The sequence below is a fragment of the Megalobrama amblycephala genome, linkage group LG20, assembly GCF_018812025.1.
Source record: "Megalobrama amblycephala isolate DHTTF-2021 linkage group LG20, ASM1881202v1, whole genome shotgun sequence".
Classification (NCBI taxonomy): domain Eukaryota; kingdom Metazoa; phylum Chordata; class Actinopteri; order Cypriniformes; family Xenocyprididae; genus Megalobrama; species Megalobrama amblycephala.
In genome coordinates, this window is record NC_063063.1 from 35,179,311 (window position 1) to 35,207,237 (window position 27,927).

The 27,927-nt window shown below is 38.5% G+C and overlaps 2 protein-coding genes across 2 annotated transcripts in view; one reads left to right on the forward strand and one right to left on the reverse strand.

Moving 5' to 3' along the window:
- LOC125255252 (testican-2-like) overlaps positions 1-27,927 on the reverse strand; it is a 113,386-nt gene that overhangs the window by 79,469 nt on the left and 5,990 nt on the right. The gene's annotated exons all lie outside the window — the stretch shown is intronic.
- Positions 13,006-26,615, forward strand: LOC125255253 (legumain-like). Its single transcript, XM_048170304.1, has 11 exons — positions 13,006-13,305; positions 13,617-13,691; positions 13,815-13,909; positions 19,921-20,005; positions 20,121-20,188; positions 20,661-20,736; positions 21,076-21,138; positions 25,564-25,630; positions 25,704-25,822; positions 25,945-26,031; positions 26,166-26,615. The coding sequence occupies exons 2-11, from the start codon at positions 13,626-13,628 to the stop codon at positions 26,199-26,201; spliced, it is 762 nt and encodes a 253-aa protein (XP_048026261.1). The 5' UTR covers positions 13,006-13,305; positions 13,617-13,625; the 3' UTR covers positions 26,202-26,615.

A 27,927-nucleotide genomic window follows, 5' to 3' on the forward strand; every position in this document is an offset into this window, starting at 1 on the left:
TCTCAGCAAGTGTTGTGCAATTGACAGTTCACACCTTGATTCTGGTGAAAGCTCATCCACCGCCAACTCCATTTCATTAGGGGATGGAGGTAATTTACCAAACCAAATGTCACCTCAAATTAAAATGTGCTCAAAGAGGTTGTTCACATGTTTACCAGTTTCTCAGCAAGTGTTGTGCAATTGAAAGCTCACACCTTGATTCTGGTGAAAGCTCGTCCACCGCCAACTCCATTTCATTAGGGGATGGAGGTGATTTACCAAACCACCCTAACATTAAAGATATGATGATGAGAGATTCACAGCAAAGACCGAATTTTCTTTACGACATACACAATGGAGAATTCTTTAAGAATCATGTGCTCTTCTCAAAACAAAAACATGCAGTTCAGATCCAGCTTTTTTTTTCTTTTCTTTTTTGATGAATTCGAATGCTCAAACCCCCTTGGATCAAAACGAGGAATACGCAAGTTAGGAGCTATCTATTTTACCCATAGAAATATTTCCCCTAAATACAATTCAAGTTTACTGAACATCCATTTAGTCGCTTTATTTCATGCACAAGATATCAAAACATATGGGTTTGATAAAATACTAGAGCCACTTGTCCAGGATATCTCAACACTGGAAACCAATGGAACTCAGATTCCTTTATTTGATCATACAGTTAGTTAGTTAGTTAGTTAGTTAGTTAGTTTATTTATTTATTTATTTATTTATTTATGAGTTTTATTGCTTTATTGCAGGGCACTTGATCTAAATTTTTGTCTAGCAAGTCTTACATGACAAAAGCCAGTGCTATTGTATATAACAATCTCTATTGAGAGAAGGCCATCACTAAGGATGCAAAAAAACAAAAGGGGACCTACACTCACTGAAGAAGGACCAAAGACAGAAATGCATAGCAGACTGCCTAAATCCCTAGCACTTGACCTAGGCCAGCCCGAAGCATCGATCTAGCTGGCGCTCTACAGAGCAGCAGCCTCACAGAACGACTCTCCCAGGCGAGAGGACGCACAATCACTAATTGAAACCGCTAAGGTGGCAGAAATCTCCTCGGCCATCTCCTGCTTGGCTGGAAGAGCACTCACCACTGGACTTGCATATTCAGATGAAACATCTGCTAAAACGTAACTAAAACAACATTGCTCTGAGCGTGTGCGTGTGTATGTGACTGTGATTTATGTGTATATTCAGTCAGTGTGTCCTTGCATGTCAAGTTCTGAGAGAGCTATTCAGTCCATTATAAATTTTTGCCTACCTGATAAGTTTGAGTAAATACTATGGAAGTTCGCGCTCATTCAAGGATGTGTATTTGTATCATTGCGAAGGCGGCACTGGCGCCTGCAGTATTTCATCTGAATGTTTTTTTTTTTAAATCTGAAAACTAAAAGCAACGAAACTGTCAAACATCCATTAGCGTTTCAACAGAGGAAAACTGCTGAGCGAGTGGAGGCGGGGCTAATTTGCATATTCATAGTGCATATTATATCAGACAAAGGGTTTGGCAAGGCATGAAGAAATTTTTTTCACTTGAATATTTTTTAAAATATGTCATTTTGGTGATCAAAGATAAGTTTTAAGGGATAAAATATTTTACCACAGGGGGACTTAAGATCATCTTAAGAACATCTAAGTGCACTCAATTGTGCTAATTTGGAGACAGCATGAAATATGAACTTTTAAAAATGTGCTTTTAATATACTATCTCTGTATTTAAAAAATTTATTTAGATATCACTTATAGTACATTTGAACCCATATTGTACTACAATTTTTAAATAAATTTTTTAAAGTGATGGTGCGCGAGCGTTGAGCCTTGCGTCTTCACTAAACTTTGTCAGTTGCATTTGTTTTATGGTTTGGACATTCAAGCGATTAGACGATCGGATGTGTATTGTTATATCAAGCTACCGCGCTCGCGCAGCTGCATTATGGCATGAACACTCATGCAAACAGTAGCTGCGCAAAACATGAAGATTGTGTGCACTGTGATTTATCACTAAAGTAGCTTAGAAATTCAAAACTTATTATAGCATGTATTTTTCTACTTTTGAAGGAACTATTTACAACCCACAGCTTCACACTTAATAGAGAGATGGCATGACCAATTCACACACGCAATCACTTGTACTCAGTGGTGTATAAAGTACTCGAAAACCATACTTGAGTAAAAGTATAGATATCTTACCAGAAAATGACTTTGGTAGAAGTTAAAGTTGCTGTTTAGAATGTTACTTGAGTAAAAGTGTTAAGGTATGTGATATTTTTTGTACTTAAGTACGAAAAGTATTTTTTTCATATTAAATGTACTTAAGTATTGAAAGTAAAAGTACAAGTAAATGTAAAATACAAAAGGAGCAAAAAAATATTATTAAAAATTGTTCTATACACAGTTTGAGCAGCAAGATTGTGTTCAGTTTTAACTCTCTTACTTTTTGTTTCTTTAAATTAAAAAAAATGGCTAAATGTTTATTGTAATTTTTATACATAAAAAATACTAATATATTAATTATACATTCGTTCATGTTAATTCATAGTGCATTATAACTAATGTAAGAGACAACTTTAAAATGTTAAAATGTAAATGTTGAAATTAAAAATGAACAATACTTTTATTAACCTTATTTAATGTTACAAATGTACTCTTATTGTATAATGTTACTATTTCATATAAATCCAAACAGTCATGCTTAAAAATTACACAAGACTTCTGGGTATTGGAGATTGTAGAGTAGAGTTTTTGCTTCAAAATTATGTAAAAATTATCCTTCCTACTCCTTCATATAAAACAATAGAGAGATTTAAATTTTTTAAAACATCTTTGGTCAAGAAACACAGTATGCGTGGAGGCGTGAATCCTCATGAATAATGGGTGATTCTCACCTGAGAAGACAAAAGAATCGCATAAAGAGCTCTAATGACCTGCATAAATAATGAGCTCTTTCAGACAGGTAGGCTATGAAAAAACCCTCTGTGATCATGTCAAACATACAGAAAAAACAGCAATACTGTGAAATATTATTACAATTTAAAATAATGGTATTCTATTATATTCTTTAAAATATAAAGTATTTCTGTGATGCAAAGTGTCTGAACAATTATGTTAACTCTATGGCATTTCATATAGGCTTTTAGCTTAAAAGCATGCACATTTGGAGAAGTATTGATGGATTCTCATATGTTTATGTCAATTTTCTATACAGAGGAGTAATATTTATTCAGGATTTATTGTCATTACTATGAGCGCTGGATACTGTTTTCAAATTCATACTTGCAGCCGGAGGGCGCTCTGTGCACCTTTAGTCCACAAATGCCTGAGCACTAAAGAAGAATAGGCAATCCAGGAACTAACCGAACTAACAGAGGCCAGAGATCGCTAACTATGGCTATTCAAAACACTTTTCAAGACAATAAATACACGATTGAGACGATGTATGCGCTGGCTCCGTGGGCGTGGCCGCATTAGCGGATAATGAGCTGAATCACAAATTTCTGACATGGCTCTCTTTTCATACAGATTACATAAACACAGAATGTTTGTTTTCGATTTGACTTACACGATTTAAAACCTGACATTTCAACGTTTTCTTAGACATGAGTCTATTTTTTTTGTGATTAGTATTCACTAAGTTACAGTTCATTTTCTGAGAACTATCAGATTGGACTTTGTTCAGAGGGAGACGAGAGATCACGCATCATGTTAGTTTTCTTTATTTTGCAAAAAGCACAACATTTTGTTTTTACTCTGAGTGTACACAAAAGAAGATATTCAACAGATTAAAATGGTGTATAACTGTTAATTGTATGTGCAACATTGACAGAGTATTTTGAGTCTCTTTCACACTGGTAAGAAAAAAACCTCGGTGGTATCGCCGGCGATACCTCAGACCTCAGAGTGTTAAATTGATTGTTGAACGTATAAGATGTTGCAAAGAACTAGTGAAGAACCTTAGTGTTATGGTACACAGGATGCAGACACAGATGTATACAGGTATCGGTAGTTTATTGACCACAGTAGAGCATGAGATATCAAACAGGTGAGTAGAATGGATGCAGATGGTGTTCAGAGGGTGATATATGGAATAGTTACTGTCCTTTACGTTGCAGGGAGATATACGCTGGAGCTTGGAGATCGCTGGAGACACTTGGAGCTGACTGGAGCACACCCACACAGTAGACGAGGCACACAGAGGGAAGGAGACACGCTGGAGACAGGTGAGTATATGAAGAGGAGTCCTTGAGGTAAGCATAACAGGAAGTATATGCGAACGAGACCGGACATGGAGTGCTGTGTGTGTGTGCTCTTTATGGTGCTGCTGATGAGTGAGGTGATGAGGTGCAGGTGGCGGTGATCAGTACTCAGGAGATGGTGTGCGCTGTGATTGGTTGAGGTTGGAACCTGATGTGTCTGTGACAGTACCCCCCTCCACGGCCCGCTCCAGAGGGCCGAGGACCCCGACGCCGTGGTGGTCGTCCTCTTCCCCGCGGTGCCGGTCTATCAGGGTGACTGTCGTGGAAAGTTTGGAGTAAGCTGGGATCCAGGATGTCGTTTCTTGGGACCCAGGAGCGTTCCTCGGGACCGTAACCTTCCCAGTCCACTAAATATTCCAGCTGACCACCACGACGCCGGGAGTCCAAGATCTCATGGACCTCGTATGCTGCTCCGTCCTCCAGGATGAGTGGAAGGGGGGGTTCAGCAGGAGCCACGTCAGGTCCTGTGGAGAGAGCAGAAGGATGGTGAGGTTTTAGCAGTGACACTTGGAAAGTGGGGTGAATACGATACCCTGGTGGCATTTGGAGTTGGTAGGTGACTGGGTTGACCTGCTTGACGATGGGAAATGGGCCAATGAACCTGGGACTCAGCTTTCTGCAGGGCAGACGCAGTCTGACATCCCGGGTGGACAGCCAGACCTTCTGACCGGGCTGGAAGACAGGGGTGTTGGAGCGTCGAAGGTCGGCCGTCATTCTGCGTCTGCGCAGGGCTCGTTGCAGCTGATGGTGTGCTGAGTCCCAGACCCTCTCGCTCTCTCGGAACCAGTAATCCACTGCCGGAACGTTGGAGGGTTCCCCGGTCCAGGGGAACAGTGGGGGTTGGTAGCCGAGTACGCACTGGAATGGTGTGAGTCCTGTAGTCGACTGCCGGAGAGAGTTCTGGGCGTACTCGGCCCAACCCAGGAACTGGTTCCAAGAGTCCTGGTGGTCATGACAGAAGGTACGGAGGAAGCGGCCAATCTCCTGAACCTTCCTTTCCGTCTGCCCGTTCGACTGTGGGTGGTATCCGGAAGTCAGGCTGGCGGCCACACCTAGGAGGGAGTGAAACGATTTCCACACTCTGGAGATGAACTGGGGTCCTCTGTCAGAGACTATGTCTTCTGGTATTCCGAAATACCTGAACACGTGATTGAAGAGTATTTCGGCGGTCTCCATGGCAGTTGGTAATCCTGGGAGTGGAATTAGACGGCAGGATATTGAGAAACGGTCCACAACGACTAGGATGGTGGTATTTCCTTCTGAGACAGGGAGATCCGTGATGAAATCCACTCCTAGGTGTGACCATGGTCGATCTGGAACGGGCAGCGGAAGGAGTTTCCCAGCTGGCAGATGACGAGGACTTTTGGAGATGGCGCACTCCCGGCAGCCCTGCATGTACCTTCTGACATCTGATGCCATCCCTGGCCACCAGAAGCGTTCTTTTAGCAAACGAGAGGGTTTCATTGACCCCGGGTGACCAGTGCCAAGTGACGTGTGAGCTGAGTGGATGGTTGGAGTGCGTCGTGTCCGAGTGATGTAAAGCAAGCCAGGTGCGCAGCCCGGCGGAGGGTTCGTTGAGGCATCGGAGGAGGGAATGGTCTCCTCTGACCAGGTAATGGGACTTACAATGAGAGAACTCGGGATGATGGGTTCAGGTTCTTCGGTTTTTTCTCTGGAGCATGGATACGAGAGAGAGCATCAGCTTTAACATTCTTGGTACCAGGACGGTAGGAAATGGTATAATTGAATCGGGAGAAGAACATGGCCCAGCGAGCTTGTCTTGGGTTTAGTCTTTTCGCTGAACGAAGATACTCAAGGTTCTTGTGGTCTGTTAACACCAGGAACGCATTCTTGGCTCCCTCCAGCCAATGCCTCCACTCTTCCAAGGCAAGCTTAACAGCAAGAAGTTCCCTGTCACCGATGGAGTAGTTGACTTCCGCCGGGCTGAGTTTGCGGGAGAAGAAGGCGCATGGATGGAGTCTACTTGGCGTCCCCTGCTGCTGCGATAACACCGCTCCCACTCCAGTAGTCGAGGCATCTACCTCCACGATGAACTGTTTTTCGGGATCAGGATGAGCGAGTAAGGGAGCGGTGGTGAAGGCTTCTTTGAGGTGATTGAATGCGTTGGTGGCTGCCGAGTTCCAGGACAGAGACTTGGGCTTATCACGGAGCAGGCTGGTAAGTGGATGGGTGATGGAGCTGTAACCTTTGATGAACCGTCTGTAGAAGTTGGAGAATCCGAGGAAGCGTTGTAACTCTTTGATGGTAGTGGGTTCTGGCCAGTTGGTGATGGATTCCACCTTCCTCTCGTCCATCCGGATGCCACTGTGGTCTATGTTGTATCCGAGGAAGGAGACAGAGGGTTGATGGAAGGAGCACTTCTCTGCTTTGAGGAACAGGTTGAACTGACGAAGACGGGTGAGGACCTCCGCAACGTGCTGGCGATGTTCGGCCTGGCTCCGGGAGTATATGAGAATGTCGATGTAAACACGGAGGACGAAGCGATGGAGGAACTCCCGGAGCATCTCATGTATGAAGTCCTGGAACACGGAGGGGGCGTTGACCAGGCCATACGGCATCACCGGGTATTCATAGTGGCCGGTGGGAGTGATGAAGGCGGTCTTCCACTCGTCCCCCTCACGTATCCGGATGAGGTTATACGTGCTGCGGAGGTCCAGCTTCGTAAACACAGTGGCACCACGGAGATGTTCCAGGGCCGCTGGGACGAGAGGAAGGGGATATCTGAATTTAACGGTTATCTTGTTGAGTGAGCGATAGTCTATGCATGGCCGCAAGCCTCCGTCCTTTTTAGCCACAAAGAAGAAGCTGGAAGCAGCAGGGGAAGTAGACGGCCTGATGTAACCTTGGGCTAGGGCTTCCTTGATGTAATCCTCCATGGCCTTCTCCTCCGGGATGGAAAGTGGGTATATCTTACCCTTTGGCACTGGTTCACCCGGAAGCAGGTCGATGGCAGAGTCCCATGGCCGGTGTGGAGGCAGCTTGGAAGCCTGTTGCGGGCAGAAGACATCGCTGAAGGGGGCGTAACACTTGGGGATGTCGATGGAGCGTTGTTCGACTGGACTTTCAATGGAAGTGGCGCAGAGGGAGAGATCAGGCAAAGGAGAAGATGGAACAGGAAGTTCAGCCAGACAGTGAGAGAAACAGGTGTCGCCCCACTTCAGGATTTCGCCCGTTTTCCAGGAGATGGTTGGGTTGTGCTGCTCCAACCAGGGGCGCCCCAGAACCACGTCAGCGGTGGAATCCTCCAGAACCAGCAGATGTAATTCCTCTTGATGCAGTAATCCAACTTGGAGTGTTACAGGTCCTGCCACGGTGCGGACGCTCTTACGGCTCAGGGGTTTGCCAGTTATGGAGTTGATCTTGTAGATCGTCGGAGACGGAGAGGTCTTGAGACGTAGCTGCCGGCAGAGGGCGCCGGAGACGAAGTTGCCGGCTGACCCTGAATCGAGGAGCGCGACCACTGTAATGGAGATAGTAGCGGCAGTAAGATTGACTACAGTGGTGAGTGGTTTCATTTTATGGGTAGCAGGAATGATTGCACTCACCATGGGTCGAGGTGGTCGTGTGGGGCATGCTGCAATTACATGCCCAGGACATCCACAGTACAAACAAAGATTCAGGGTCAGCCGACGGCGGCGCTCTTCCGGAGATAAGCGGGAATTTTCCACATCCATGGGTACTTGGGCTGGTTCTGGGGAGCTGACGGGTTCGGATCGGCAGAGGAGCATGTTGGGAAGTGACTGGTCCTGGTGCTCTTGGATGCACGCCTGCATGTGAGTGGCGCAGCGTGTGGAGAGCTGGATGAATTTCTCAAGGCCGATGGAATCCTCGCATGCAGCGAGATGCAGCCGTACCCGAGGTTCCAATCCTTGATATGTTGTGATCAGAGCTTGTTCATTCCATCCGCTAGCTGCAGCAAGCATTCTGAAGTGCAAAGAATAATCGTAAACAGACATTGATCCTTGTTTCAAATTATAGAGTTTCTCACCAGCAGACAAATCTGTAATCGGTTTCCCGAACACCTCCTGGAAGTGGGAAATAAACGCCGAGTAGGATTGGGTTACAGCGCCCTGTTGGGACCAGATGGAATCGGCCCACTTCAATGCTTTGCCGCTGAGCTGAGAAATGATGAATGCGATTTTGGATGACTCATTCAGGTACAGGTGCGGCTGCATCTCCAGGACCAGTGTGCATTGCAGCAGAAATCCGCTGCAATCCTCCGCCGATCCTGAGTAGGGCGCCGGTTTGGCCATGGGACTGGCATACGGCAGTGGTGAAGGAGAGCTAATGGCGCTGGTGGTGGTGTTCGCTGGTGTAGGTGCAGGAGCAGTGACAGGAGATGGCGGTGGTGGATTGGTGGTGAGAGTTCGCCGAAGCGCATCCACCAGGGCTTGAAAGGGATCCGGTTGGCTCATACTGGGTCTGCGGTGTTGGTCCGGTCTTCTGTTACGGTACACAGGAGGCAGACACAGATGTATACAGGTATCGGTAGTTTATTGAGCACAGTAGAGCATGAGATATCAAACAGGTGAGTAGAATGGATGCAGATGGTGTTCAGAGGGTGATATATGGAATAGTTACTGTCCTTTTCGTTGCAGGGAGATATACGCTGGAGCTTGGAGATCACTGGAGACACTTGGAGCTGACTGGAGCACACCCACACAGTAGACGAGGCACACAGAGGGAAGGAGACACGCTGGAGACAGGTGAGTATATGAAGAGGAGTCCTTGAGGTAAGCATAACAGGAAGTATATGCGAACGAGACCGGACATGAAGTGCTGTGTGTGTGTGCTCTTTATGGTGCTGCTGATGAGTGAGGTGATGAGGTGCAGGTGGCGGTGATCAGTACTCTGGAGATGGTGTGCGCTGTGATTGGTTGAGGTTGGAACCTGACATGTCTATGACACTTAGAGTATATAACAGCCTTAAGTTTAATTTAATTAAATACAAATTTAATTCATATACAGTGGTGTGAAAAAGTGCCTATTTTTTTTTTTTTTTGCATGTTTGTCACACTTTAATGTTTCAGATTATCAAACAAATTTAAATATGAATCAAAGATAACACAAGTAAACACAACATGCAGTTTTTAAATGAAGGTTTCATAGGTGTGATTGGCAAGGACAAAAAAGCTGGAAAATATATGGTGCACTTACCATGGGGGCGGGGCTTTGTTATGGGTAGGGGCTTATGGAGGGCCGTGGCTTGCTTTTGTACTGTTTTTTATGATAAAGTTATGTAAAATAACTGCTCAGTGCTGCAAAACAGACAACTCTGCTAATGCGAACTTAATTCTATATAAACTATTAGGGGTGTGACGAGACAGGTATCTCACGAGACGAGACTCGAGATTGAGTTCACGAGACGAGACAAGATGGTGAAATACACGACTAGAAAAAATAGCCTGCAGGTGTATTTGAAATGTTTTAACTAATCATCTTGTAATGAATGTCATTTCAGTTCTACTTTCTGAGTATGAATTATCATATGCGGTAAAAGACAACAATACTCAAGTACTGTAAAAGGTTTTGACACTAACTCAACTGACTGACTTCTCTTCTGTATGATTTCAGTCTCTTCAGACCTTACTGTACATGATTTATGAGCTTCTACAACTTTTGACCTCCTAACTGAACTCCTTTCCACAAACTGATCATAGAAATAAAAACAGTATAAATAAAAATGGTAACACTTTACAATAAGGTCTCATTTATTAACATTAATGTATTACCAACATCAACTAACAATGAGCAATATATTTGCTACAGTATTTATTAATCTAACATGTTAATGTTACTTAATAAAAATAGTAATTCATTGTTAGTTCATGATAGTTCACAGTGCATTAACTAATGTTAACAAATGAAACCTTATTGTTTGTGCTTAATAAGATTAAGAGAAAACTGTTATTAATTTTTATGGTAACACTTTACAATAAGTGCAACCTTAATCACACTCTCTCAATATTCAAAGTGCAAATAAGACCAAATTTTTCTTTGATACAGAGCTGAGAGATGGTTACAATTACACTGCCCAGCCTAAAATAGCTTTCAAATTGAGAAATATTTGCATTCATCATCAGGGAGCCGCTTTCAAAATGTGGGGTATTGAAATCGCATTTGAATGCGCGCTCGCGTTTACTTTCACTTTCGTAATCGCGCGTACTCTGTAAATATGGAGCGGCGGCGACCGTTATCCAACTGAATTAAATGTTTTTTAATTTAAATACAAAGCAAAACGACAGTGGAGGCGTAATGTAAACGCAGCGGTGCGGTGGCATATTCTTTCCTAATCATCCTAACACTGTCATGGCAACATCACGAGACTACTTTTCGCCTCGACGAGAAATCTCGTCACAATTTAGTCTCGCTCGTCACACCCCTATAAACTATATAACAGCATAGGCCTATTAGTTACTAGCCTAAACTGGACGGAGACACGGAGCGCCCTGTAACTCACTGACCTGCCTGCGTTCACAATTCACACGGTGCAGATGGGAGGGAGAACGGCTGACTACACAGTTTATAAATTGTGTATTTCCCTCACAATTGTCACAAAAACTCATAGTCTGTACACTGTCTGTCTGGTCTCTCTGCGAGATCATGCGGCGCAATTTTTTTTTCCTCACTCTGCACGAGTCTGCGTGAGAATATGGGGGTGTGGCGTGAGAGCGTGAGAATTGAGTCAATGAATGCGTGAGAGTTGGCAGCATTGCCGTTACTTTGCTAAATTAGCCCAGAATCGTTTAACATTCATGTTATGGAATCGTGACAAAAATGATCAATAGATTGGTTAAATTTTACTAGACCTGCATATAAAAATGAAAGACAATATATTGGATTTGCTTACCTGAATCATCCGTGTTCACTGAAGCTGTTCACGTGATGGTTGGGCGCGGTTGGGGGTGTGTGCATTCATAACGGTGCGTGTACACTTTGAACTTCAATCGTGACAAATGATTGGACTACTTGTGGAGTGACAAGACGACATGAATCAGAGGCACAAAAAACGTTGACAGCGGTGAGTGGTCATTATGTTTACCAATACTCGACCCATCGCAACCGCCACAACCCTGACCTATATATATGTATATATACACAGTACAGTTCAAAAGTTTGGAACCACTAAGATTTTTAATGTTTTTAAAAGAAGTTTCGTCTGCTCACCAAGGCTGCATTTATTTAATTAAAAATACAGTAAAAACAGTAATATTGTGAAATATTATTACAATTTAAAATAACTGTTTTCTATTTGAATATATTTTACAAAGTAATTTATTCCAGTGATGCAAAGCTGAATTTTCAGCATCGTTACTCCAGTCTTCAGTGTCACATGATCCTTCAGAAATCATTCTAATATGCTGATTTGCTGCTCAATAAACATTTAATGTGTACAATTGTACAAAATATTTGTGTACAATATTTTTTTTCAGGATTATTTGATGAATAGAAAGTTCAAAAGAACAGTGTTTATCTGAAATCTAATCTTTTGTAACATTATAAATGTCTTTACTGCCACTTTTGATTGATTTAATGCATCCTTGCTGAATAAAAGTATTCATTTCTTTAATTTCTTTTCAAAAAAATAAAAATAAAAATTCTTACTGACCCCAAACTTTTGAATGGTAGTGTATAATGCTACAGAAGCTTTGTATTTCAGATAAATGCTGTTCTTTTGAACTTTCTATTCATCAAGGAATCCTGAAAAAAAAAGTACACAACTGTTTTCAACATTGAAAATAATCATAAATGTTTCTTGAGCAGCAAATCAGCATATTAGAATGATTTCTGAAGGATCATGTGACACTGAAGACTGGAGTAATGATGCTGAAAATTCAGCTTTGATCACAGGAATAAATTACTTTGTCAAATATATTTAAATAGTACACAGTTATTTTAAATTGTAATAATATTTCACAATATTACTGTTTTTACAGTATTTTTAATTAAATAAATGTAGCCTTGGTGAAAATCTTAGTGGTTCCAAACTTTTGGACTGTACTGTGTGTATATATATATAATATACACACACACACAATACCTAAAACATTTATTTTGTATATTTTGAGAGTATTTCATCTGCACACATTTTTGCTGTACAGTTATTGCTATTCAGGATAAAATGGCAATAACTTTTCTAAACTTTTAGCACTAATTTTGCAACAGGTTTTACAAATATTTTAACATATTTTCAATTATGTTACAGGACAGTATCTTTTTTACGAACAAATAATTTAACTGCCTTTCATAATGCTTATTATTAATATCAAACCTTTTATTTACGTCTCTTCTGCTTCAGCTTAATATATTTGTCCATTTTTAATCTAGCTGATCTTAATGGTTAATCAATGAATAATTAGGTACATATATACAATTCCAGATTTAGATTCTATAAAACAGCTAAGTTATTTAAACTAAAAAAAATAAATAAATAACCAGGAAAAATAGTAAAACCTGCTCTTTTTAAACCTGTACAGTCAATCATGTTAAAGTAAATGAAAACTAAAAAGACTTAAAAGCTGAAAAGTATTCCGCTAAAATCTGTTAGAAAACAAAATGGAAAAATCTGAAATATATATATATATATATATATATATATATATATATATATATATATTTTTTTACGATCGATTACACACTGAAAGCAGTGCTCGAGGCACACTCATTGAAACCACTGACTCACAAGCATGATTAGAGACAAATGCTTAGACGTGATTTTTGAAATAACTCCTTTTCTCTAAACACTAACACAAAAGAACGGTAGTGTATATTCATAGATATATTGCGCTGATTCGGTTTTAGATGACGTGTGCAAATAAAGGGGAGTAGCTACTTTTTAACTGACAGTTAACTGACCTTAACTGAATTTAGAAATATTTCACAATATGAAATAGACCCTCCCATCAGCACGAACTCTCCACATGTAATTCTCAAATTACAGTAATAAACTGCCTATATAAAGACCGAGATCGTCCAACTAAAAGCACCAGAAATCGACTGGACGACACAGACGAACACCTGATACTCAACGCAGGTATGATGACTTATGATCCAGTCGACTACATCTATAATCTAAATCACTTTCAGCAGTTGTATTTCATTATGTAAATAGTTTGATTAAACTTTAAACATTTGTTGACCAGGTATTTTTAACTTTATGACAAGTGACTGACATTTCAGCACTTCATAAACAGAAAACAACTCTAAAGTAGAGTTTATAACAAATTACCTGCTAGTTTGTGTTGTTCTGGGGTTTCTTAAAGCACATTACAACTGTATGAAAACTTAAAATGTTATTATTTGCCTATTATTATTTTGAATTCCAGTAGATTTGTCTTTGAAAAGGCTCAAGAAATGTCTGGAAAAAAATGGGCTCTCCTTGTCGCCGGCTCAAAGGGCTGGGATTATTACAGACACCAGGTTTGTCCTTGCTCTTTGTTATTTTCATTAGCAATATTGTTTATAAATTCCTGTGCTGTACCACAGTTTGTATATGATAACAGTAACTGAACATGAAAATAATATTTTTCATTTGTGTTTCAGGCCAATGTGTGCTGTGCATATCAGATCATTAGGAAACGTATTCCTGATGAGCAGATTGTGGTGATGATGTACGATGACATCGCTCAGAATCCACGTGAGTATTTCCTAAAGCTTTTGAGTATTGTGTTCTTTCATGCTGATCTCAATCTTCGGTGCTAATCGTACTGCTAATAATATCAATCCTAAATAATCTGTGAGAATAGAGATTATGATAATGGCTAATATGGTACAAGCCACTGAACCTACAGGAGATTCAAACATATAATATAAAAAAGAACTATTCAACTGATCAATTAAAACGTAACCTGATGTAAATATTTTTTAATGTTATGTTACATATAACCTGGAACAATACGGTGAAAAAAAAATCCCTGATACAGTAGCATTTCTACAACTTTCCATAAGAGTAAAAAAGAGTGACCCATGCTGGCAAAATGAGTCGGAATGCACACGGGTTAATTTTGAGCTTAAAAAAAGTGAAAAATGTCAGTTTTGGTTGAATTTGAATTTGAGGTTTTCACCAAAATGAGTTAATTCAGCTCTCAAGTAATTAAACATTGAGAATTATATTTGTAGGTTTTCTGAGAAGTGTACCGTTTTCTCTGATCACTTCTGAACTACTGATGCGAATGCTTCCCTCAGTTCAAGTTGAATCGTTGCAAAGTGCGGCATTCCAGCTTGGTCAATATTTATAGCAAATTCTCAACGGCATGAGTCAGATCCAATGAAATGTGATTTTCAAAACCCATGTGATGTAATCAAAATGATCGTTCTGACTGACACCAAGCACGTGCATAAAGGCACAGACTGCGCATGATCCCATTACACACAATACGCAGAATGAATGAAAGTGTTTCAAAATATCTTAGCGCGTATTCACACAAATATAATCTGTTAGGTCTTAAGTGAACGTTTCGTTAACTATTGGGGAAAAACATCTGATGAGTAACATTATATAGATCTGTTCATTACAGCAGGTCTTAGGCAATAGGGCAGGCAATTGCCTGGGGCCCCTTCTTTTTTGAGAAAGAAAATAAAACTCTTTAAGAAGGGCCTCATTGATTTATTTTGCCTGGGCCCCCCAGTTAATGTAGTTCATCTCTGGGTCTTATGCTGCCTTCCCATTAGAGCCCGACCGATATATCGGCCGGCCGATATGAGCTAATTGCATTTAAATCGGCATCAGCGTTTATAACGGCCGATGAAACATGAGAAACAGAGTCTCATGCTTCACTCATGTTATGAGTGTTGCATAATTTGCCCACCAGAGGGAGCTCTGCAACTCCCCAGTTGACAACAGCGCCAGAAATCCACTACAGAAGAAAGCTATCAGCCGAGCCACGGAGATGTACCCTGTGTCTCAATCAGCTCCCTAGCTCCCTAGGTCGTGAATCAGTATATAATGAAAGTGAATGTGGCTGATACCCTGATCAGTGCCCTGACTACTGAACTAGGGAGCTGATTGAGACACACGCTCTTTTGACAGTGAGTCTGTCGTTCGTCATGTGAAATGATTGTAGATTTAGTTCATACACTGTATATAAAAACAGTGTGGTAGTTCTAGCTAACGGTCCTATCATTATCACTTCTAAATATTCTGTAACATCACTTACAGCCGCTAATGCATTGCTATATTAGATTAGCCACAAAGCTAATACCATGTTTATCAGTGGAAGAGCGCGAACGTTAATAAGAGGTCAAACTTTTGGTTTGGTATAGCTCTTTTACTTTAACTTTAGTATTATAATTTATTTACAGTACACACACAGACTGTTAAAACCAGCTTCAACTGGAAGTAAGTAAAACTGTTAAATGTTTAAAACCAGACTGTTTTTTGATCATTAAAAAATATATACTTTTGATGTGCAATTGTTTAGTCATTGAGACTGTAATCTAAGGCTTTTTTTTTAACATAATCCCTTCTGGAAAATGGTTTATACAGCCCACATACATAGAACAGGCAGATATTTTGCTATTGAATGTTGTGTAAGTGTAGTTTATAGGAAATGGGTCTAATATCCAGTTTATTTTCAAAATCAAAATATCGGCTTATAAATCGGCTCTTTTCGAGTTAATATCGGCATCGGCCCCCAAAAATCCATATCGGTCGGGCTCTACTTCCCATGCTATCGGAAATTTGATAATTCCAAGTTCTGAAGTCGTGATTACAAGTTCATCGCATTCAAGTTTCGAAATGGGAGGGCGTTCATGTGTAAATTTTACCTAGGAAACTTGTGTTTACGATAACCCCAAGAGCATTAGTATAGGTTAGGGCTGGGTGATTTGGCAAAAAAATAAAATCCAGATTTTTTTTAGAACAATTGACCGATTCACGATTTTGATTTTTTTTTTTTTTTTTTTTATGTTTAATTAGTCAACTTAAAAACTTAACTACAATATGATTCAAGTAACATTCTCTTTATTAACAATCTGGTTAAAGTTATATTCCAAGTGCAGCACACCTAAAGTGATCAACATGGTGTAAATGTAAAACAAATGACTTGTTATTTGTTAAATATCTGCAGAAAATATGCATTACATATGAAGGCAAATTCTGTACAAACTTATCTTAAACATCCAATATACTCAGAAATAATTTAAAATAAGAAAAATGCTAAATATTTCTTAGCCAAAAAGTAATAGCAATAAATAACCCAATAGGCTATTATTAACAACAAATGCTTAGCAAAAACAGAAAATAACAGCACCTTTCAGCCTGTCACCATCATGCAAACATGAAATATCAAACATACAGTAGTAGTTCTTTACAGGTTTTTGCATTCCATTGCGCCATTTTGCACTCGTGTCTCGCGTCTTATGCACCATCTCACCTATGAAACGGCATTCTAAAAATTAATATAAGTCTTAGGTGTCCCCTGAATGTGTCTGTGAAGTTTCAGCTCAAAATACCCCATAGATTTTTTTTAATTCATTTTTTTAACTGCCTATTTTGGGGCATCATTAAATATGAGCCGATTTAGCGCGCTGCCCCTTTAAATCGTGCGCTCCCTGCCCCACGAGCTGTCGACTATAATACAGTGCATTTACAAAGTTCACACAGCTAATATAACCCTCAAAATGGATCTTTACAAAGTGTTCGTCATGCATGCTGCATGCATACATCGGATTATGTGAGTATGGTATTTATTTGGATGTTTACATTTGATTCTGAATGAGTTTGATGGTGCTCCGTGGCTAACGGCTAATGCTACACTGTTGGAGAGATTTATAAAGAATGAAGTTGTGTTTATGAATTATACAGACTGCAAGTGTTTAAAAATGAAAATAGCGACGGCTCTTGTCTCCGTGAATACAGTAAGAAACGATGGTAACTTTAACACTCTGAGGTCTGAAAACGCGCCGGCGCGTTTTGCAGGTTTTTTTTCACATTGCAGCAAAACAGACTTAAAATACTCCGTCATTTTTTGTCATAGAGACATAAGTAATATATCAATTGAAACTATAGAATATCTTCTTTTATTTGTATACACTCAGAGTAAAAACACAATGTTGTGCTTTTTGTAAAATAAAGAAAACTAACATGATGCGTGATTTCTCCTCTCCCTCTGAACGAAGTCCAATCTGATAGTTCTCAGAAAATGAACTGTAACTTAGTGAATACTAATCACAGAAAAATTAAACTTATGTCTAAAAAAACGTTAAGATGTCAGGTTTTAAATCATGTAAGTCAAATCGAAAACAAACCTTCTGTGTTTATGTAATCTGTATGAAAATAGAGCCATGTCAGAAGTCCGTGATTCAGCTCATTATCCGCTAATGCGGCCACGCCCACGGAGCCAGCGCTATTCAGACGCAAATTCAGAGGCAATACATGCATTCATCGTCTCAATCGTGTATTTATTGTCTTGAAAAGTGTTTATCTGGATGTAAAAGTCATGGTTAGCGAGCTCTAGAAGACATGCAGTTAGTTCCTGTTTTCTTTTCTTCTATAGATGAATTTTAGATGAGTTTTTGTTTCTTTAGCGCCCTCCGGCTGCAGTATGAATTGGAAACTCCATTCATGGAATAACCTCTTCTTCTTTTAGATGAATTTGTGGACTAAAAATGCACAGAGAGCGCCCTCCGACTTCAAGGATGAATTGAAAACACCAGTGCTCATGAATTTTAGATGAGTTTTTGTTTCTTTAGCGCCCTCCGACTGCAGTATGAATTGGAAACTCCATTCATGGAATAGCCTCTTCTTCTTTTAGATGAATTTGTGGACTAAAAATGCACAGAGAGCGCCCTCCGACTTCAAGGATGAATTGAAAACACCAGCGCTCATAGTAATGACAATGAATATTAAATAAATATTACTCCTCTGTATAGAAAATTGACATAAGCATATGAGAATCCAATATTTCTCCAAATGTGCATGCTTTTAAACTAAAAGCCTATATTCAGACTCTTTGCATCACAGAAATACATTATATTTTAAAGTATAATATAAAACCATTACTTTATATTGTAATAATATTTTTCTGTATGTTTCATATATCATGATGAGCTTGAGACATCACAGAAGGTTTTTTTCACAGCCTACCTGACTGAAATGCCTCATTAATATGCAAGTCATTTCAGCTCATTACTATCCAATTCTTTTGTCTTCTCAGGTGAGAAATGGCCCATTATTCAGTGGTGATTCACGCCTCCACGCATACTGTGTTTCTTGGCAAAAAGTGTCTTACAAAAACTAAATCAATATATTGTTTTATATGAAGGAGTAGGCAGCATAATTTTTACATAATTTTGAAGCAAAAAACTCTAGTTTACAACCTCCAATACGCTAAAGTATTGTAAAAACAGATTTACTATACTTTTTTTGGCCTTATTTCAGTGACTTAAGTTTTTTGTTTTTTCAATAACCATGCATAAATGTTATTCCTTCAAAAACACAAACATGTACATACATGTTCCTCACATATTATTGTAGCCTAGTTTGTGCTGAATACAGTGTAATGACACTTTTTCCATTAATATGTTTATGAACAACTGAAAAAAGCACAAATGTCAGGGCATGTCAAAACTTCTCCAGGCCCCAAATCAGCCTCAGACTCCAGAGGGTTAACCACATTTAACAGTACATTAGCAACATGCTAATGAAACATTTATAAAGACAGTTTACAAATATCACTTAAAAATATCATGATATCATGGATCATGTCAGTTATTATTGCTCCATCTGCCATTTTTCGCTATTGTTCTTGCTTGCTTACCTAGTCTGATGATTCAGCTGTGCACAGATCCAGACGTTAATACTGGCTGCCCTTGTGTAATGCCTTGAACATGGGCTGGCATATGCAAATATTGGGGGCGTACATATTAATGATCCCGACTATTACGTAACAGTCGGTGTTATGTTGAGATTCGCCTGTTTTTCGGAGGTCTTTTAAACAAATGAGATTTACATAAGGAGGAGGAAACAATGGTTTTTAAGACTCACTGTATGTCATTTCCATGTACTGAACTCTTGTTATTCAACTATGCCAAGATAAATTCAATTTTTAATTCTAGGGCACCTTTAAACAATAACAGAAAAGAGGGAATTATTCTTGATTGAACTGCTTTTGTAGTTTTAATGAACGGTTTATTTGTAATGAATACACTAAAGAAAAATTTCTATACAAGAAAATAATTGGGAGGAAAAGATGCAACATTGCTAGGTACTTTGAAACCTTCAGAAAACTTTAACTCGATTTTACTCAAAATTGACTTTGCTGAATCTATCGACTTTAATGGGGTGTAGCTCAGTAATTTTTTTTGTCCAACAAATCATACTGTACATCATTTTAAAGTTTTTTTTTATATATAAAATTAATTTTTGAAAATTTGCTCATTGCAACTCATTTTGCCATATTACTCCCTCAGCCATGTAGAAACACTATGAACAACTTCTTTTTTTGGAATTTAATGTCAGTGCAATGAACTGTGATTGTCATGTAGCTATTCCGTGTGTCTGTGTGGACTTTTGTTATTTCCTGTCTTCTGCCATGTTTTTTAGTAAAACCAATTCAAATTTCTGGAAATGTGTCATCACAGACTGTAAAAAGCATGTATTGATGGCACTGAGTGTGTTCAACACGTTCCCCTTCTTCTCTGCTTGCAGAAACACATCTCCTGGAAAAATTTTCAGTGCAGTAACTGAACTGGGAGATGTGTACACAGGAGTGCCAACAGACTACACTGGAAAGGTTTGTAATGTTAAATATTGTTTTGATGTTTTTGTTTGTTTGTTTTTATTCTGAATCTGTGCACAATTATTACATATGACAACTGTGATCAACTTTGACAATTATGATCTTACAGGATGTGAACCCAAAGAACTTCCTGGCAGCTCTACAAGGAAAAACAACTTCAAAGAAAATCATCAAAAGGTTTGTTAATGAAGATGAAAACACAGTAATGCTTGGGTTGGTGCTCTTTTATTCCAGTGTTTGAAATAGTTGAATGAATGAGATAACTGCCTTAACAATGTTAAATATTTATTCAATCTTAAAGAATAACACAATGACAGCGCAACTGCTTTGAATATTAGGATTTTTGGTATATTTTTTATGTCATGACTGTCTCATATTAGCATTCAGTGCCTGAAGCCTCAGAAAGACTAGCATGTGAAGGACGCAGCTTCACTAAGTACTCCTGGTGAAAAATGTGTTTGTCATGATGCCCTAACAACTTTAACTGTCGATTTTAACTTTTTTTATGTGGATTTTTAGGCTTGCCATGATGCTGTGCTCATTTAAATAATGCTATATGATCTTCTGCTGCTGTGCTTAGTCCTGTAATTTCTGATTGCAGCTAAAGTGAGCTAAAATTAATAACCATTATTATTATTATTTAATGCAGTGAAAAAGATGACAAAATATTCATCTACATGTCCACTACAGGAGGTCGAAACACATTTGCCTTTCCTGATCACTCAGTAAGTACAAAAATCTGAATGATCAAACCCAACCCACTAATGTTATTGAAATAAGGCATCATACAGTATATCTGAACATGAAAACAGATGTCTATATTGTTAACTGATATATGGCATCGTTCATATACATTTATAACTGTGGCTAAAGATACACTATTGATAAAACTCATTTAACAAGACTGATTTATTGTTGTTGTTTGTCTTCGGTGACTGACACAGTGAATCCTCTTAGAGATTTTCTAAATTCTAGTTCTTGCAAGTATATATATGGATCAAGACACAATAATCTGACAACCTGCTGACTTCTAGACCATTAATTTCTGTATGTTTTTATGACAGCTTCCTGCCGCTGACCTCATTGCAGCAATCGAAAGCATGTTTAATAACGACAAATTCTCAAAGGTATGTACTGTTAACTTTTTACATAACTTTTCTGTATCTATTTTGACGACCAGTCCACAGTGACATCACGAAAGTCAACTGAGTCAACTACATCTTGAAGACGCGCATGCAGTTGCCGTGGTAGCGAGCAATACTTTCTGGTATAAGCTAATATTTTTTCATAAAAATTGTGGCGAGTAATAGGCAAACATTTCTTACTGTTACAAATTAAACAATTACTTTGCAACAATGCAGTCATGTATTTTGCTGAACTAAAGCTTTAATCAGGATAAAACCGTATATAAAAAGCTAACAAACAGCAGTAGCATTTACAAATAACAGCGCATTTAAAAACTACGAGACAATTACAAATTAAAAACTTACCATTCTAAAACGTCCTGTAAGAGCCGTGCTTGCACAGCTTCTGCTCGATCCTCTTCACTAATATTCTCTGGGTCTGATTCGAGCTCAAACTGATAACGCAATATTGAAACCAGAGCACATGCACATGCGTTTAGCGAATCAAAACACACTGGGCCAGCTAACCAATCTGAGCCCATTGTGTATTTCTGAGGGAGGGGCTTCGTAGAACCTGAAGCTCAACAGAGCGTTTTTACAAGAAGGGACACAGCAGTGTAGAATAAAGGTCAATTATGTGAAGAAAAAAAAAAATTCTCTTTTTTTTTTTATACAAACGAAGCATGAACATGTTAGACTGCACCCCATAAACACAATCAAGCCCCTTGAAAAAAGCTGACCAACCACCCCTTTAAATACAAAGGTCTTTGAAGGACAATTTATTAAAAACAACATTTAATGAAGCCCAATCTTTAATCTCAAAGGAAATTCAAACCTTGTGAATATTATTCTTTGTCTGGCTATCACCAGACCAAGCTCAATTTAAAATTGAACATTGATCTGGGTAGTGTTGTCACGATACCAAAATTTTGACTTCGATACGATACCCAACTTAAATATCACGATACCGATACTTAAACGATACTATGGCAAAAATCTAAAACAGCAGAAAGAGTAAATAAATATGAATAACATAAATCATAATAACATATGACAGAACTTCTTTCTTCACCAGTGTGCAGGCTGATAATTCTGGATTTGAGCTTCATTGCTATGAAGTTAGAGTTAGATTTAATATAATTTTTAATGTTTATTATTTTCATGCTCAATAAAATTGTGAATTATTTGCTGTTATGCTTTTTTATACACATTTAGGTGTTTTTGACAGTAAGATTATTGTAAAAATTATATTACTGTAAATAATTAGAGTAATATTATTAAAGCATAAATTGATTTAAAATAACTGTATATACCCTTCACATATTTATGTATTTTTAAATGAATTTTATTTTTGCAACCAGTTATCACTTATTAAACTCAAGACTCAATAATACACCTCTTTGCGGAGTTCTGCTTGCACGAGTAAAATAAATAAATAACACTCATTTAATGTCTGAGAGCATAAACATAATGCTGGTATCACATTCACTAACCTGTCGCTCTTTAAATTCTTTGTACAAATCGGGATGTTTGACGGCAAGATGCTTTTGACTCCCTTCGGTTGAGTTATTTTGTAACATCTTTTGCAGACGGGCTTTGTGGTGTCCGTGGGCTTGCCCTGGCTGTCGGCAATGTAAGCAAAATAATGCCATATTTCGCTTCGTGCATCTGCTTTCTCAACAATTTGTGGACGGTCTGCAAGAGCACCTGTATTTGCACGAACACTGCCCCCTGCTGTCGCACATTAGGAAATGCCGTTGATCAGCGGTTTGCAGAAGCAGTAATGGCATCGAGCGATTTTTGCAGGTTGTGCAAAATAAACATGAAAGTGAGTGGTATTTACACCCACTCGAGCGATTTGTTTGCTAAACTAAAGAAGACATTCAGCATCGTCGAGAGGTTAAAAGGAATTGGATTGACGGTCGTGCTTGCCGTCGCTTCTCTATCGTCATAGTGTTTTACCCGCCAATAGCGAGTAAGGTGGATAAGCCAGTCTGTGATTGGTTCCCGCAAAAGTGTAACAGAAGCAGTAGAAACGAATGTACAGGTTTCCAGACCGAGTTGCCGGGCAAAATCAAAATCCCCGGCAGATCATATCATATATATTATTCTTGCTCCTCCTCTATGTAGAGCAGGTCCATCCTAGGGTTGGGCGATGTCCCCTAAATTGGCAGTTGACGATGTTTACAGTAAAACATCGCGATGGACGATGATATCGTTGGGCGGGGCGGGGGGGGGGGGGGGTTATTTTAATTTTTCGTTATTATATAATTATTATTCGTTATTTTACTTTATTACTTTATTTATCCCTTTGACGCGATCAGTCTTGGCTGTTCCCTGGAGCGTACGATCACACTGGTGTGATTAGAACGTTCAGTGCATCATGTGATCAACTGCCAAATTCAAATGTGCGTGTGCGCTTTGGCTGGCTCTAAACCAGAGACGGACTTTTCATATATCACAAATATGCAGTGTTTTCAACCACATAATGTTTATTTTAGGTTTCGGATGTTTAAATACATATAAGTACAAACAAAACAATACATTTAGAGTTTGTAAAATACACACTGATAGAAGCGGCAATAACAATTCTTTCCATTATAATTAGAGAACACGTTTTATTCATATCAGATACAAATTGTGTAAGTAACTTTAAAGTTTACTCTATTCTTCCCCAGTTCACCAGCTAACTTACTTTCATGTATTTCGGAAGAATTGGATGAATTCACATGTAAATCCAACAGAACTTGCGGCACAAACTAACATGACAACGCCCATAACGTGTATAGCTCAACTAACGCGATCATTATAAAGGTGTTTAAACAGCAAAACACATCCACTTGCTCATATTTGACAATCAGAATATCAGATATTTCATGTTATAGTTAACAAATTTGTGAATATTTTGAATAAAAAAGGAAAACTGAAATAAAAGCAGATTATCAGTCATACAGTGCTGTGGTGTGTGACATGACAAGCAATGACGCATCACCATGGAAACAATAAAGTGATACGTTCTAAGACCCCTTAAAAGTTTGTAAACATTGCAACGTTTCCTGGTGGGCGGGGCTTAGCTGGAAGCAAAAAGAGGGGCTGGACGCAATGTTGACAAGCGTAAGCTAGCACGTTTTAGGAGGGATTTATTAAACATGGATGCAGAAGAAGGTTCGGATTTATGTTATTTATGTTTAAATATGCCTATTATAATGTTATTTTTTAATTTTTTAATTTCATCTATTTGATTAAGACAAGTGAACAGCATGAGTAAGATAGAATACATCATAAGATGCGCAATACATCTGGAGACATGGAGTGGATCAGACATGATTTTGATCAATTCATTAAGTTTTGATTTGTAGAAAGCCTTTCTTTAAAGTGAATTTCGTTTTGTAAAAATTTTATCTTCATTTTAATCAATGTTTCATCAACAAATTGCCTGGATTTAATAAATAACAAGCAAATATATTCATGGATGCACGGGCACGATCACTGGCGCCTGAACTGGAGCGTGTCTTATAGGCTAAATGAACTGAAACTCAGCAGACATGAGAAATATATCTATAGAAAGCTTGAAATGTCTTTTTAAACTAAATAATTAAAAATGAAAAGAAATAAGCTACTCTCTGATGATGTAATCCAAATGAAATGTGCATTCTCTAGTCACATCCACTGCGAAGATGAGAGTCAGCAATGTCAACTTCACCTTTGCAGCCGACAATTGATTTAGAAAACATTAGATTATTAAAAAACAACTGAAATGTCTCCTTGCTGTTTTTTTTGTCACATTCATAATAATTTCTTTTGCCGGTTTTGGCAAGCTAAATGCGTGTGCTTGAGTGCTATATAAATGCTAATTATAATATTCTCTCCAGTATTTAAGAAATTAAATGTGATTAGTCAACTAATGGCTTGAACAAGTCGATGAGGAAAAAAAAAAAAAAAACTTTTTTCACATAGGCCTATTTTCTATCCAGCATGTCAAAGGATAGGCTATTCTGATTTGAGCTTGCGCTCCGCTGGCATGCTCACACACACACACACACACACACACAGAACTTTGTGCGATATATCACCTCGTCCGTACGATTTTCAGATAAACTCACTCGTGACGTGTGCGTGGACATCTTCCGACAATCAGAATTCGCACCGTGTACGCCCGCCTTAAGAAGAGACTCACAAGACTCGCAGCGGAGCGGGGCGGGGGCGTGGCATCACAATGGTGTCTCTCCATCGTGATGTCGGTCAGCCATCACATTGGACAATGATAACCCTAGTCCATCCTACCCAACATTCACAGCTTCTACTGCAAACCTCTCAAAAGGGGCTTAACAAGCCTTTAATGATATAAAATACTTGAAATATTGAGAATTATTTGGTTGTATTTTTTAATATATCTTACTATTTCATTAACATGTACATGTGTTGCAGATGGCGATATACATGGATTCGGATTATTCTGCAACAATGTTTAATGACCTTTCCCATAGTAAAAATGGTAAGATGTTAGACGAACACTAATGGCACCAATTAATATTTTGTTGAAAAACTGATCTAAAACTCTCATCCAGTCTATGCAGTGAGTTCATGTGATGAGAAGAGCACGAACATACTCAGTGATAAAGACTCATCCATGGGCTTCTTCCTCTCTGATCAGTTTTCTTCTGCTCTGCTGAAGTTCATTCATGTGGTATGTGTTTCCCATCAATGAACTTTAAACTGCATATATGGCCTTTGTAGTTTAATATTCTGATCTAATTATATTCACAAAGTAAACATGACAAATGTGTGTATTTGCCTTTATTTTCACAGACTAACTATAATTCAGCAACACTCAAAAATCTGTTCGACAATCTTTCAGCATCTGTCAAAAGCAACCTGAAAGAGCATGGGGACATGGTAATCAAGATTCAAATACACACTGCACCTTTAATATAACAGGATATGAACTTGTATAGATCTCTATTTAAAAGATCTTTAAAAGAATGTTGAACTTTTTTATAAATGGGTTTCTGTTCACTGTTTTTCTTTAGGAAATCAGGGACTGTCAACTTCGTGAGTTCCTGTAAAACTGAACCTTGATCAAAAAAGCATCTGTCTGAGGGGCGCATTAAAATTATACGAGTGTTTTGATGACCTTTTATACTAGTTTCTAGTTTCACTTTCACTTCTTGCTTTATGATTATTATTAAATTGATTGTGACATTTGTGTTGAAGATTTGAAGAAGATTCTTGTGTTCACTGAGGCTGCATTTATTTGATCAAAAACACTAATATTGTGAAATATTGCTCGAGCGAGTACATCATAAAAACGTAAAAATTCTGATATTTTTATTACCATTTCTGATCATTTTGTTTGACTCTTATTTTTAATCACTTGTAATTCTGTCCTCTGTAAATCATCTAATATTAGATGTGTTCTGTGTGTGAACTACTAACAACCAAAAAAAATAAAAAATCTGGGAATGGGGTTAAAAGTCCAATCATTGTATGTGTCCTTTTTTATTCATTGATTTGACAGCTTCTTTATTTTTACAGTGTCTTACGATGCATTTAGGGTCTTTGTTACGGCCCATTAACAGCTCGTTAAATAAAATAACTCACGGACCGTACACATGAAAGAGCCACAGACACTGATTGTGAATTTTCAAGACAATAAATCGCCTTCATTTAATCATAATACAAAAAGGAATAAACAGACAACACACAGTAAAATCCCCCGAGTTAAATGAACTCTGCTCAGAGTACATATGGTCCCTCTCTAAATGGTGTTAAAGTGACACTGAAGCAGAGTTAAAGTTAATGAGATGATAAAGCAATTAATAAGGCTGTTCTTGTGTTTCTCTTTTCTTTAGTGATTCTGCTTGTTAACAGCAGGTGTTCATCACTAATGCACAATCATCACTTAATTCATTGCTTAATTATCTCATTAACTTTAACTCTGCTTTAATGTTATTTTAACACTATTTAGAGAAGGACCATATGTACTCTGAGCAGAGTTGATTGAACTCTGGAGATTTTGCTGTGTACCTAATAATTCATAAATAATATTACACATAAGATCAGAAAAATGTTAACAAAATAAATTAACAGTAAGCAGGTAGGGAAACAAAGAATGCCTGCCTGGCTATTCTCACAAGTGGCTTCCAATAAAGCAAAAACAAGTGAGTCTTTCGGGCCTCTGCTTCCTTCACTATACTCACTACATTAATAAACAGTGACCTGTTTAATTAACTCCACTACCCGTTACTGCGAACATAAGATTAAGCAATAACCATTTAAAGAACAAATACCAAACCGAGCAACGAAAACACCAAGGATGCAAACTAAACTCTGCTTCCGCCAATCAAGAACTCCAAACCTCAACGCCATCTATGGGTCTTCAAAATAAATATAAATATACACAGCCACGTAACAGTCTCCATTTTAATCATCCTCACTGGAATTAAACTTGCCACTACAAGCAAAACCATGATCATTTAATTAGTGATTGTTGTCTGTGTGCTGAGCCACTGAGTGACATACATATAAAGCTGTGATTCTCGATCATTTTCATTATTCATTATCCAGGTCTCTTATAGTCCTTTGTTAATAATGACATTTATGGAAGAAACTTGAAAAGATAAAAGAATGGCTCATCTAAAGCATATAGACTGCACCTTCAAATGTGCTCAATTAAAGTTTCACCCATTACAAGCAGGTGCATAAAAATCAGAACCAAAAGACATTTTCTTTTTTCTTCAACTCAGCAACAACATTAATTAAAAAAAAAGAAAAGCCACAAGCAGCAGTCAT